This window comes from Ailuropoda melanoleuca, chromosome 5 (assembly GCF_002007445.2).
Source record: "Ailuropoda melanoleuca isolate Jingjing chromosome 5, ASM200744v2, whole genome shotgun sequence".
NCBI classification, from domain to species: Eukaryota; Metazoa; Chordata; class Mammalia; order Carnivora; family Ursidae; genus Ailuropoda; species Ailuropoda melanoleuca.
The window spans coordinates 82,047,205-82,061,096 of NC_048222.1; the positions used below are offsets into that span (position 1 = coordinate 82,047,205).

The 13,892-nt window shown below is 37.4% G+C and overlaps 1 protein-coding gene across 1 annotated transcript in view; it reads left to right on the forward strand.

Annotated features, from left to right (window-relative positions):
• The window catches only part of MTMR9 (myotubularin related protein 9), a 54,182-nt gene that overhangs the window by 14,263 nt on the left and 26,027 nt on the right, over positions 1–13,892 (forward strand). The window contains exons 3-6 of the mRNA XM_002928721.4: positions 1,855–1,980; positions 9,648–9,821; positions 12,393–12,610; positions 13,484–13,645. Of these exons, the coding sequence (XP_002928767.1) occupies positions 1,855–1,980; positions 9,648–9,821; positions 12,393–12,610; positions 13,484–13,645 (680 nt within the window). The remainder of the gene's footprint in view (positions 1–1,854; positions 1,981–9,647; positions 9,822–12,392; positions 12,611–13,483; positions 13,646–13,892) is intronic.

The window sequence follows — 13,892 nt, forward strand, 5'->3', positions numbered from 1 at the left end:
AAATGGAACTACCGTATGACCCAGCAGTCCCATTTCTGGATATATATCCAAAGAAAGCAAAATCATCTCAAAGAGCTATCTTTACTTCCATGATCATTGCAGCATTACTCATAATAGTCAAAATGTGGAAATAGCCTAAGTATCTGTCAACAGATAAATGGATAAAGAAAATGTGATGTTTATCTGTACATACAATGGAATATTATTCAGCCTTTAAAAACAGTAATCCTGATATTTGTGACAACAGGGTGAAACTAGAGGGCATTATGCTAAATGAAATAAACCAGAGAAAGACAAATATGGCATGTTACTGCTTATATGTGGAATCCTAAAAACCAAAAACAAAACTTAGAGAAAGAGAAAGTGGAAAAGTGGTTGCTAGGGGCTGAGGGAGATAGGGAGAGGTTGGTAGAAGTTACAAACTTGTGGTTATAAAATGAATAAAGTCTTAGGATCTAATGTAAAACATGGTAACCATAGTTGATAACACTGTAATATTGTATAATAGAAATTTTCTAAGAGAGTAGAACTTAAACGTTTTCAACAAAAGGCAAACGTGAGGTGATGGATGTGTTAATTAACTCCCTGGGGAGTCCTTTCACAATGTTTCAAATCATCACTTGAAATATCTTAGTTTTATTTTGTCAATTTTGCCTCAGTAAAGATGAAAAAAATTTTAAATACTGCGAAGAATATCTTAAAAATAAACCAATTAAAAAAAAGTGAACCAATTAAGTAAAATAATGTTTGTACTGAACGATGACAGCTCGGGCCTAGGTCAGATGTGGACATTGGCCATTCTGCTTCTGTTTAGTGTTATTGGCAGCCAAAGTCTATATAGAAGTGGATAATGGATTGTACAGCCATGCATCTCTATATTTTCTGCTTTATGAGCTCTGGGGGAAAGGTGTCATGATTTATGGACAGATGGAAGAATAGCTTTGGATGAAGATGTTTTTGTTAAACTGCTGAACTACATATCTAATCTGTTTTTTAAATAAGTCTTGGGCCCATTCTTTTGCGAGCCTGGTCCTTCTGTGATCTAGAAAGGGGTAGCTTTATTCTGAGAGTTTGGGGGAACTAGCTCCTGCCCTCCTCCAGGTGAGTGTCTCCATGATTACTGGAATTTGAATTATGCTAATTGATTTTGGTACCTTTTTTTCCAGCCATAGAAGTGGTTTTTATAAATCCCCTGTCAGAAGGTTGAAACTGCCCGGTGATGGAGGATGTTCATCTGTCTGTTCCTCCCTCTTAGTCAGGTTTTCCTGGTGTTGTTATCCAGAATTCAAGTGTTCCAGATGATTATAGGCTCATTTGGGGACCACAGTTATTGCCCCAACTTGAGAATGGGTCATTGTAGCGTAAAGGTAATATGATACCTGGCTACCAAGCTGTAACACCCGTATTTATGGTTACTAACAGACACTGATTTTAAATAATGTACATATGTTGATATAGTCGATAACTGAAATTGAGCCAAGACCTTGCTTCCTAACCAGAACCTGTTTGTTTTCTGATCCCCAGAAATATTTGGACCTTTTTGTTAGGCTAAGTGGTGTCAAAAGGAGTTATTTAATTTTTCTTCAAGAATAGGTGTGCATACTTTTTTTGTTCTTTTGTTCATTCAGCAAATGTTATAAGCTATGTGCCAGGTACCTTGTTAGATGCTGAAAGCATGGAAATAAGCTTCAAGAAGCTATACTTGTATCTAGTGGTAAATACAATGTTAGAGAAACATATTGGATGTGTATCATTATTAGACCATATTTATTTAATACCAATTTGGCAGTTAGAAAGTGTTTCAAATTGTGGTATGTTCCTTTTTCTTTCTTTTGTTTCCTTTTTATGCCCTAGGCATTGTCTACCCTGGACTCTATCACTCTGATGTACCCTTTCTTTTACCGGCCCATGTTTGAAGTGGTAGAAGACGGCTGGCATTCTTTCCTTCCTGAGCAAGAGTTTGAACTCTACTCTTCAGCTGTGAGTAACATTTGAGACACTGAGTGTATCGAGAAATAACCCAATATCTTACTTGTTAAATGATCACTTCCTTTTGATTTCTAATAAGGTGTTGTTGGCTTATCCATGCCTGAAAGAAATTTCTGTTAGCTGTTAATACTGTAGCTTCTGCCATTCAGAGATTTGCACAATTTGTTTTCAATGCTGCGGCTCAAGGGATTTTTCTTCTAGTGGATTTCAGCTGTATTCCAGATGTTACTTTTTTAAATTTTGAAAATGAATTGGTAAAATGTTAAGATCTTGATAAAGATAGTCCTGACCTGTTCTGAGTTCATTGTTGATTGTTTTAAAAGCGTCTCCATAGAAACAACTTTATATGTAGTAATTAGGTTCTGAGCCATCCCAAAAAAGTCTGTTGAACCCACTGTGTGCCTAAGACAGCAGTAGAGAAACATAGATCATATTTGTTTCTGTAGGATAATTTTTGTGTTTTTATAATTTGGGTTATTAAGACCAGGTTACTAGAACCAGGTTTTCTTTCTCATTCTTCACAATTTTACTTCATTCTTCTTCCATCACACCTGTATAAATGGGCCCCAGTGAGGGGGAGGAGGGTCAAGAAGTAGCGACCAGGGTAATTTAAATTAGTAGAGACTACATAGTAGAGACTATGTAATTTAAAGAATAAAGATGTCCATGTCAGCAAGGTGATAAAGGAACAGGAATTTCACATTTTTATGTATGGGGCATTTCTATGTAGTTTGTGAATAACTACCTGTATTTACACTTACATTTAGTGTTTTTATTGCATTAAAAACTGCATAGTAAACATTCTTAAATGCATGATACTTTTTTGTTGTCATCAACTACCACCAAGGGTACCTTAGAGGAATCCTTAATCATTTCCTAGGTGGAAAATGGCAGTCACATGGTGATCAGGAAGGACAGTCACGTGGACATCATGACATCTCTGGTGATTTGTTTGGGTACCCCAAACTGTCTGTACAAATGACCTGCCCGTGATTTATCTTGGAGTTAGGTGCCATAAGTGAACCAGTCTAAGTTATATTCTATAGGTCAATATTCAAGTCAATCTCCTATTCTGTGCAGAGATCCCCTGTGCTAAAAACATCCATGATGTGGTCATTTAGCCTCTGCTTGAAATCTTAGTGTGGGAGAATTTGCAAAAACACAATGGTATCCCATTTGGGGACAGCTCTAATTTTGAGCTAACCTCTGATTCCCTGTACATAGAGTCAATGTTTCTGATGTTACCTTGTTATTCAATTTATCTTATTCCTCTACCATGAACTGTTCTTCAAATTAGGAACTCTTATGTCCCCGTTAAGTTTTCTTTTCTGCAGATTAAATGTCAGTATTTACTTCAGCTTTTTCTAATAGTGGTGACCTCAGGGCTGCACACTGTCCTGGTTGCTCTTCCCAGCAGGACGTTCATTTTGTCATTTATTCTCTTAAAATATGGTACCCATACCACTTGGCATTGATTGGAACTATTACTGATACTTTAAGGCAGCTTAAAGTTGCATTAGCTTTTTTGAGAATTAAGTTATTAATGAAATAAACTAAAGTTTATACATCTTCTCATATGTGTTACTAAGGGATCTGTCCTATGTTTTTGTTATTGTATTTACGTACTAACTAATTTTTATTTAGATTCAATACTTTTCCTAGTAGGCATTTTCTTTTTGGTTTAGTTAGTTATTTAAGCAATTTGTGTATTTGAAGTTCTGGTAGTTTCCTGCAAATTCTGTAGTCCGCAGATTTAATGAGAACATCTTTAATGCCTCGTTTGAGGTATTCAGGTACAATTACTAGATGATGGAAATTTAAGATGGGCAAAGCATGGTTCCTTCCTTCCACTTGTTCAAATTCTAACAGTTATTTAAGTAATCAAGCACAGTGAAATAAATGCTGACAAAAGTATCCACAAGTCACAGGGAAAATGACATTATTAGATTTGTGTTATAGAAAATCAATTCTGATGCAAAATGCTAAGAAACTGCTTGAAGAAGCCACTGTCGTAATATAAAGAAGATGGTTGGATATAGTGCAGAAAGATTCAGAAAGTAGAATTAAGAAGCATTGGTGACCCACTCCGTGGATGTGAAAGGTAAAACAGGCAGTGACATCTAGGATGATACCACTGAGATGGGAAGAACAGAAAGAGAAATGTGTTTAAAGGGAATGAGTTAAGTTCAGTTTGGGGGATGGCAATTCAAAGGGCCTGTACGGTACCTGTCATTGAATATCTACAACAGGTAGTCTAGAGCTTATTTGAGAGGTCTGTGTTAAAAATGAAAAACTGAGGGTAATCAGCAAATACACTGTGGAAACCATGAGGAGAAACCAAGATTGCCTAAGGAAAGCATTTAAAGTAAAAAGGATGCCAAGGATTGAAGGTGAATTGAAGAAAAATCCAAGGGAAGAGTCAGTTTCAAGTAGGAGGGAGTCAACAGTGTGGAAGACTTCTTATTCATTATTTGTTGTCTCTTTCCTGGGCTAGAATATAAATAAGCTGGAGGGCGGGAACCGTGTCATTCTTGTTTCCTACTGTATTGCTAGCACATGATAGGCAAACGGTAAATGTTTGTCGAGTGAATGAATGTAGGCGTGTATTTATTCAGGATAGGGCAAAAGGGTGGTAAAGCCTTCTACATACCAGTAGAAATCCTCTGCCAGGCTACACGTCTGTCACTTAATATTCTTTGAGTAAGGTTTTGTTTTTTCTTTTTTTTTTTTTTTAATCATCTGGAAAGCTTTTTCATTATAATATTAGCCAGTCCCCACTTCATTATTATGTCCAAAAGAGATATGTGGTATTGAGAGGACAGTACTAAAACTAGCTATCAAGATATCTTGTGTTCCCAGATATGTTATTGGCTGTTTGACTTTTTGGGACTCCGTTTCCATGTCTACAAAATGAAAGTGTTGAACAAAACTGGTCTCTAGAGTTTCTCCTACTTTAAGCATTCTTTTATTCTGGGATATCATGAGAGATTATTTCAGGTACTTTGATTAAATATTCATACACAATATATCTGTACTTCCTCAATTTACCACTTTCGAAATTATATATAAAGAAGGTGATAAGGTTCTGCTTATGATTGAGTAGCTCCTATCTAAGACTTCCTGCAGAGATCAGTGATGAACTATAAATAAAACAAAAAAAACTACCTCCTGAAAGCTCTGGTAATTGAACAGAACGCATATTTTGGAGGGGATCAAAATGTAGAGAAAGTGAATGGCAGAATGAAATTCCTATTTGGGGCGCTTTGTCCTGAGGTCAGCATAGTTGTGGCATTGAGGAACAGCTAACATTGCAATTGAAAGCCCACTTTCTGTCTGGTGGGAGGAACCAGGTGAATGGGTTGGGGCAACCAGAGAGCTAGAGAAGGGGAATTTTGATTGTGGTATACAACCTTGAACCTCTGGCTGATCCTGAATGTGCTTGCATGGAGCAGACTTTGATCAGTCAGAACCAAGAGCTGAGCTGCCTTGCACCACAGGTGTTAACAGAGTTCGCAATTTAAAGCTAACAAAGTTGGGGCGCCTGGGTGGCACAGCGGTTAAGCGTCTGCCTTCAGCTCAGGGCGTGATCCCCGGCGTTATGGGATCGAACCCCACATCAGGCTCCTCTGCTATGAGCCTGCTTCTTCCTCTCCCACTCCCCCTGCTTGTGTTCCCTCTCTCGCTGGCTGTCTCTCTTTCTGTCGAATAAATAAATAAAATCTTAAAAAAAAAAAAAAAAGCTAACAAAGTTAATTGCCTACTAAAACAATGTCCAGGATACAATCTAAACTTGAGCTAAGATATTGTGACCCATTCTGAAGGAAAAAGTTGGCAGGTATTATTCCCAAGATGACGCAAATGTTTATATAAATTTTTTTTAAAAGATGACAGTTATCTCCAAATTGATATATAGATTCAGTGCAAATCCCATCAAAATTCCAATAGCTGTTTTTTATAGAAATTGACAAAACTATCATAAAATCTATGTGGATATGCAAAGTTACTAGAATAGCCAAAACAACTTTAAAAAAAAATAAACGATTTACTTTCCTTGATTTTAAAACTTAATATAAAGCTACAATAATCAAGAGAATGTGGTATGATGGTATAAGGAAGACCTATACATGGATGAAATAAGAGCTAGGGGCGCCTGGGTGGCACAGCGGTTAAGCGTCTGCCTTCGGCTCAGGGCATGATCCCAGCATTGTGGGATCGAGCCCCACATCAGGCTCCTCCGCTATGAGCCTGCTTCTTCCTCTCCCACTCCCCCTGCTTGTGTTCCCTCTCTCGCTGGCTGTCTCTCTGTTGAATAAATAAATAAAATCTTTTAAAAAAAAAAAAAAAAAAAAAAGAAATAAGAGCTAATACCCTATTGGATGAAATAAGAGCTATACCTATTGGTATAAGGGTAGACATATACATGAATGAAATAAGAGCTAAAACTATAAAACTTCTTGAAAACAACATAGGAGAAAACTTTTATGACCTTGGATTAGGCAAAGATTTTTTAGATAAACACCAAAAGTGACTGAAAGCAGATTAATGACTTCCTAGTTTGGGATGTGGAGGGGAAGATAAAGATTGCAAAAATTCACGTGGGATTTTGTGGGAAACAATTGAAATGTTTATTATCTTGATTGTGGTGGTGTTTTCATGGGTGTATACAACTGTCAAGATATGTAATCATGCACTCTAAACGGATCTAGTTTATTTTTCATACAAATAATAAAATCTGAAAGTTGATTAAAAAAGTTGATTTAAAAAGTTGATTAAAAAAGAAGAGAAAAAACTTAAGGTTTAAGTAGCCGATTGCACTCTAAACGGATCTAGTTTATTTTTCATACAAATAATAAAATCTGAAAGTTGATTTAAAAAGTTGATTTAAAAAGTTGATTAAAAAAGAAGAGAAAAAACTTAAGGTTTAAGGAGCCAATTAGAAACAGAGAGAATTAATGATCTGAAATATAGATCTGAAGTAATTGCTCAGAGTACAGAGCAGAGAAACAAGGAAGGTGGGAAAAATGATAGAGAAGTTAGATACATGCATGGATGATAAAGGGAGAAGATCCAACATTTATTAAATGGGAATTCAGGAAGAAGATAATAGAGAAAAAAGAGAGGCATGATTCAAATCGGTAATGGTCGAGAGTTCTCCAGAATGAACGAAAGTCACAAGCTCTTAGAGTGTATCGGCAAACACCATGCAAGACAATAAAAAAGAAATCTTTACTTAGTTGTGTTGTAGTACAGCTATTAAATAGTAAGGCAAAGAGAATATCACAAAACTAGTCAGAAAAGACAAATTACATAAATGGTGTAATAAAAGTAAAATAGAAAAAACCCAATCGGTTAGAACTAAACATCTATTCTTGATAAGAGCTCTTAGCAGAATTGCATGATCTGATAAGTGCTCCCTGATACATCTGATAAACCTACCCAAAATAAAAACAAACAGCAAATCTTTTATCATTCCCTTTGAGTTCAAGAGTGAGACGAATGCCCACCACCACTGTTCCTTCCTTGTTCAGTAAGACAAGAAGGAAGAATAAAAGGTATAGGGATTGAAATGAAAGAAGCAAGATTGTCATTGTTGCTTATGTGCTTGAGATTGTAAGCATTTCTGTACACCAATCACAATTTTGAAAACATAATGAAAATGCAACAAAAATATAAGGTTTCTAGGAATATATCAAAGAAAAGATATGCAAGGCTGTTATTGAGAGAATTACACAACTTTATTGAAAAAATTAAGAAGCTTTAAAAGGTGAGGGACTATGCTCATTGACAGGGAGATTGAATATCTTAAAGATGTAACTCTCGGGGCACCTGGGTGGCTCAGCTGTTAAGTGTTTGCCTTCGGCTCAGGTCATGATCCCAGGTCCTAGGATCGAGCCCCGCATCGGGCTCCCTGCTCGCAGGAAGCCTACTTCTCCCTCTCGCACTCCCCTTGCTTGCGTTCGTTCCCTCTCTCGCTGTCTCTCTGTCAAAATACATAAATAAAATCTTAAAACAAAATAAAATAAAGATGTAATTGTCTTCAAATGAATCTATAGAGCAATCTTATTAAACTGCAGTTGGTTTTAACGTGAAATTTGATAAAAGTTGCACAGAGGAGCAGAGGACTGGGAGGAGCCCAGGTACTCTTGAAGAGCAAAAAAAGGGAGAAGGAGACTTAGCCTACTAAGTATGAGGTCTATTCTAAAAGCTATGGGACTTATTACAAATAAACCAGTGGGACAGAATAGAGAGCCCTCTATGTATGGAAAGTTAATATATGCCAGAAAGTGGCATTGCAGGTCAGTGGACGATCAAACTATTTTCCAGAGTTGGAAATCAATAAGTGATGCCTAAAAGTGAAATTCAAGAAGTAACAGTATAATCATATTATTTAGAAATTTGGAGGTAAATGCCAGAGTTAAAGCCAACAGAGTTGAAAATGGTTGCCTCTGGGGAAAAGGAATTATGAGATGGAGGTGCGCAGCAAAACAGGTGAATTCCTTTTATTAGATAATCTTTTGGAAACTGTCTTTAAAATTGGTAAAGAGAATAACTGAAAAGTGAAAATGGTTTAATTTAAAAATATATCATGTAAAAGGTTTTTTTTAAAAAAATTCTCTTTTTCTATAGTATGTTGAACATACTTTGATTTTATCTTCTTGGTACTGCAACCCATGACCAGCATGTTAGGCCAACTGTGATTTATTGGAACATACCAAAATTTGCATATATGTAATTTTATTTTTTTGACTGTACAAAGCTTTTACAGTCTTCAAGTGGTTTTTATTTTTGATGTTTGAAATAAGTTGTCATTGGGTAATTTTATGTTGTGTACTTTTCGTCCTTAGTGTAGTAGTGAGTTAGAAATTATTTCATTGATTCCTAAGTATAACTTTTTTTTTAGTATTATGTCATTATTATTTTAAGAAATATATTACCAGTCTTTCTCCATTTTCCTTTTTTAATTTTATTTTTATTTTATTTTTTAAGATTTTATTTATTTATTCGACAGAGAGAGACAGCCAGCGACAGAGGGAACACAAGCAGGGGGAGTGGGAGAGGAAGAAGCAGGCTCCTAGTGGAGAAGCCTGATGTGGGGCTCGATCCCAGAACGCTGGGATCATGCCCTGAGCCAAAGGCAGGCGCTTCACGACTGCGCCACCCAGGCGCCTCGATTTTCCTTATTTTTAAATAACAGAAAAGAACAACGGGTTTGATGTATGTAGTAGCTATATTCTCATCTGTTCTGGTTAAGCATTATCTAGAGTATTATAAAGTCTTCCTGTTGCTATACTGAAGAGTACCAAAAAAAAAAAAGTAAACGGTCCCCAAAAAGGATGAATGGGATGATGTCAGCTAATAGGATGCCATATGAAATAGGAACTTGTGCTGAAATCACAGTAAAAATAGAGGAAGTTACAAAGCCACATTTTGCTCAATAGAAGGAGGCACTTTCTAGGAACAGAGGATCCCTAGCAGAGCAGAAAGCTGATTCTGAAGAACAGAACTCCTTCTAGTATAGGTTAGGTATCCGTATATTAAATTCCTGAGAGATGGCTTCTTCATTGTATGAAAGTTGATCTCTAAGTCCTTTAAAATTTTCCGATTATTTTGTGACGTTGACATACTTGCTTAGCTTTGAAGTATTTTGTGTTTTTCAGACCAGTGAATGGCGGTTAAGCTATGTCAATAAGGAATTTGCTGTCTGCCCTTCTTACCCGCCAATTGTCATAGTTCCCAAATCCATTGATGATGAAGCTCTTCGAAAGGTAGCTGCATTTCGACATGGAGGACGCTTCCCGGTACTCAGCTATTATCACAAAAAAAATGGAATGGTAAGTGTATGGTACTGCTGCTTGATCCACGGAAAGCCTTAGTTTACGGATCTTTTCTTAGAAATATTCCCTTTTCTGTGTACTTGTTCATAGATGTGATTAGTCTCTCCTGCTAAGACTTCCTTCTTTTAAACTTTAGGGAATTAGGAGTAGTATGTTTTGTGATTAGGATATGATTTTGAATTCTTTTCATGATGTTGCTCAAAATTAGAAAGGCCAAATAGGCTTATCTTCAGGACTCAGTACAAAGGGAGCTAATGTTCATTTGACACTTAAAATAATAGTGTTCAGTAGAAAAATAAATTTCTCCAATCAGAATAATGGTAAGATACTTTATTTTAATTATCTTTACGAAATTTCCCCATAAAAGGTAAATTGAGCAGACATTTTTATTTTCAAAAGGGAGAAGAGTGACACATGTCATTGTTACAACTTTAGTAAACCCAGGAGTCAGTAATTGAATAGGCAAGCATTTGCTGTATGTATGTTTCCTAAAATTTTTTTTTTTTTTTTGGAGAGAGAGAGTGCACGAGTTGAGGGTAGGAGTGGAGTAGAGCAGAGGGAGAGGGAATCCTAAGCAGGAGCAGGGAGCCCAACTTGGGGCTCCATCCCATGACCCTAAGATCATGACCTGAGCTGAAATCAAGAGTTGGACGCCTAACCGTCTGAGCCACCTAACTGCCCCCTAAATATTTTCTAAATCTGTTTCTGTTCTCTTATTTTCTCAGTCAATAACTCTGCTTCTCATTTTGAAACCAATAGTAAATTAATGGATAATTTATAGTCATATTACATTTCTCTTTTTTCCCTGCATAATAAGTCAAGTATGGATATTTAGGATAAAAAGATTTCTAAAGATTTGCTGCTTTGACATCAGGTCATCTATCCTGTTTGCTCAGTAGTATTTCTGTTAATTAGGGTTCATTACAAAGAATTTTAAAAACTGATATTGAATATACTATGTGTCCATTTACATGGTTAGCGCGGTCTGGCAGTAAGCTGTTGTCATCTTCTGGATGACTTTTCTTCATCGTGTTAAATTTCAAGATAGTTAAGATAACAGCATATATTATGGAGTGAAATGGAAATAACTAAAGTTCACCAGGGAAGAGACCAGTATAATACCAATTTCTTGAGAAAAGTTTCAAAATCAAACCTTTCTTTTTTTTTTTTTAAATTTTATTTATTTATTTGACAGACAGGGAGACAGCCAGCAGCCAGCGAGAGAGGGAACACAAGCAGGGGGAGTGGGAGAGGAAGAAGCAGGGTCCCAGTGGAGCAGGGAGCCCGACGCGGGGCTCAGTCCCAGGTTTCCAGGATCACACCCTGAGCCGAAGGCAGATGCTTAATGACTGAGCCACCTAGGTGCCCCCAAAATCAAACCTTTCAAAATATATAGTTGATGGTCTTTGGAAACAAGTTTCTAAGTCTTGAAATACTGAAAAGGATTAAAGAGGTACATAGGAGAATAAATAACAGAAAAACAGCTTTCAAGATATTAAAAATGATTCCCAGAAGAAGAATAGTGCATAAACTTTTTTATCTTACCATTGGTCCCTTTTCTCTTTATAATTCTTTTTTTTTTTTTTAAAGATTTTATTTATTTATTTGACAGAGACAGAGACAGCCAGCGAGAGAGGGAACACAAGCAGGGGGAGTGGGAGAGGAAGAAGCAGGCTCATAGCAGGAGCCTGATGTGGGGCTTGATCCCATAATGCCGGGATCATGCCCTGAGCCGAAGGCAGACACTTAACCGCTGTGCCACCCAGGCACCCCTATAATTCTTTTTTTAAAAAAAGATTTATTTATTTGAGGGGAGGGAGAGAATCTCAAGCGCACTCCTCACGGAGCGTGGAGCCTGACATGAGGCTCCCTCTCAAGACCCTGAGATCACCACCTGAGCCGAAACCAAGAGTCAGACACTTAACCGACTGAGCCACCCAGCCTCCTTCATCATTGTATTTTCTATTTTCTTTTTTACTTTTTCTTGTTTTTTAAAGGTATCTTTCTATTTGTCAGAGAAAGAGAGAGCACAAGCAGGGGAAGTGGCAGGCAGAGGGACAAGCAGGCTCCCTGCTGAGCAAGGAGCCCAATGCAGGACTCGATTCCAGGACCCTGGGATCATGACCTGAGCCAAAAGCAGACACTTAACCAACTGAGCCACCCAGACGCCCCTGTAATTCTTGATAAAAGCTGCCAGCCCTGTTTATGTAGCTGAAGTGGAAGTTTACCAGCACATAGGCCATTATTCTTCTATTACAAGACCGTGTCCAGTAAACAAGGTACCGACTAAATGAATTGTAGTATTTGGTCTCTTTAGCAAATATAATGTATTACATGGAAGTATTTTGAGATAGTAGGAAGAAAAACTATTAAAGTGCAGGGCTTATTTTTGTTTCAGTTATTAACTATTACAAATACATAGAAATATTTCTTTTTTTCAGGATCAAGTTCATCTTCAAAGTGTCACACGATTGTTTTTGAGATACTCTTAATCTAGCTAATTCATTTCTGTTTTCAGAAACTTTCAAAGCAGCTGCTTTTCAATTTTAAACTGTGATGTGCTTCTAGGTGATCATGCGAAGTGGTCAGCCACTCACAGGCACAAATGGGAGAAGGTGCAAAGAAGATGAAAAGCTCATCAATGCTACCCTCAGGGCAGGCAAACGAGGCTACATCATTGACACCCGATCTTTAAATGTTGCTCAGCAAGCTAGAGCCAAAGGCGGAGGCTTTGAACAAGAGGCTCATTATCCCCAGTGGAGGCGGCTTCACAAGTCCATTGAGAGGTAAAAGACTCTGGAGACAGTAATGGACTCTTATTTGAAGCGAATTAGTGAGTGAGCCCTTAGATGTTCAAAGATCACAAGTTCTCAAACGAACCTACCCATTAACTTAAAGTCAGAAATTGGCTGGGTATCCTCTCATGTTTTATAAGATAAGCAGGAAACTTCATCCTGGATACGCAAAAGTGACTTTTAGTCAAATAGCACCCTTTCTCTAAGTGAACTCTGCAATTTCATCACCACAAGGTCCGGTCCTCTGCTTGTAGGTCACTGGTCACCACATTTAGTGATCAGATATGCTACAGATAAGTATATTTTTATAAGTCAGAAGACTAGAGACTTCTTTCCCCCGCCCCCACCTGTTCTCACAGCCTATTTCCTCCACCTAGATCTTTTGTTTATGTCTGCAGTGAGAGGTTTATAAGAGCTTCTGGATGGGTGGGTGGGGGTTGGAGCTAATAAAACAATGGGGTCTGAGCCGGCCTTGGCCACCCCTGCTGAAGGTACCCGGTGTCTACTGTTCTATCTATGGGAACAGGATTGCAGATATCCCAGTGGTGTGACCTCGTGACTTGTCACAAAATGCAGTGTTCTGGCCCACTCCCTAGTCAGATAATTCAGTTATGTGAACTGGTTTAATCTGTTCATCTGAGGAATGATTTACCGTGACAGGCATTTTAAGCTTCTTTGCAACCATGTTTAAATATTAGATTTTCAGTGTTTAATTATCAAGTCATTGTATAGCAAGGTAAATATTTTTATACTATTTTGAACTACGTTGCCTCTTGGATATAGTGGAGGTTGGGGTTTTGGCTTGGTTTCTCCTTCATCATTGTATTTTCTATTTTCTTTTTTACCTTTTCTTGTTTTTTAAAGGTATCACATTCTTCAGGAGAGCTTAATCAAACTCGTGGAAGCTTGTAATGACCAAACACATAACATGGACCGGTGGCTCGGTAGATTGGAGGCTTCGAACTGGCTGACACACATCAAAGAGATTCTTACAACTGCTTGTCTAGCAGCTCAGTGTATTGACAGGTAAAGTGTGTTTCAGTGTTCCAGATTGGGACGCGTACTACTAACTAGACTTTGCTTTTATCCAGACTATGCATATATATTGTGTTAAAGTTTGTGCCTAGTCTATACCTTATGTTCAGATCATTGTATAAAGTACTACATAAGGTAGTCATTGCCATTCAGTTATTGATGAAGTATGAGCATAGAGTCTGGTATTTAATTGATGATTAATGAGCCACATACATACACACATCTTCAAAGACACAAA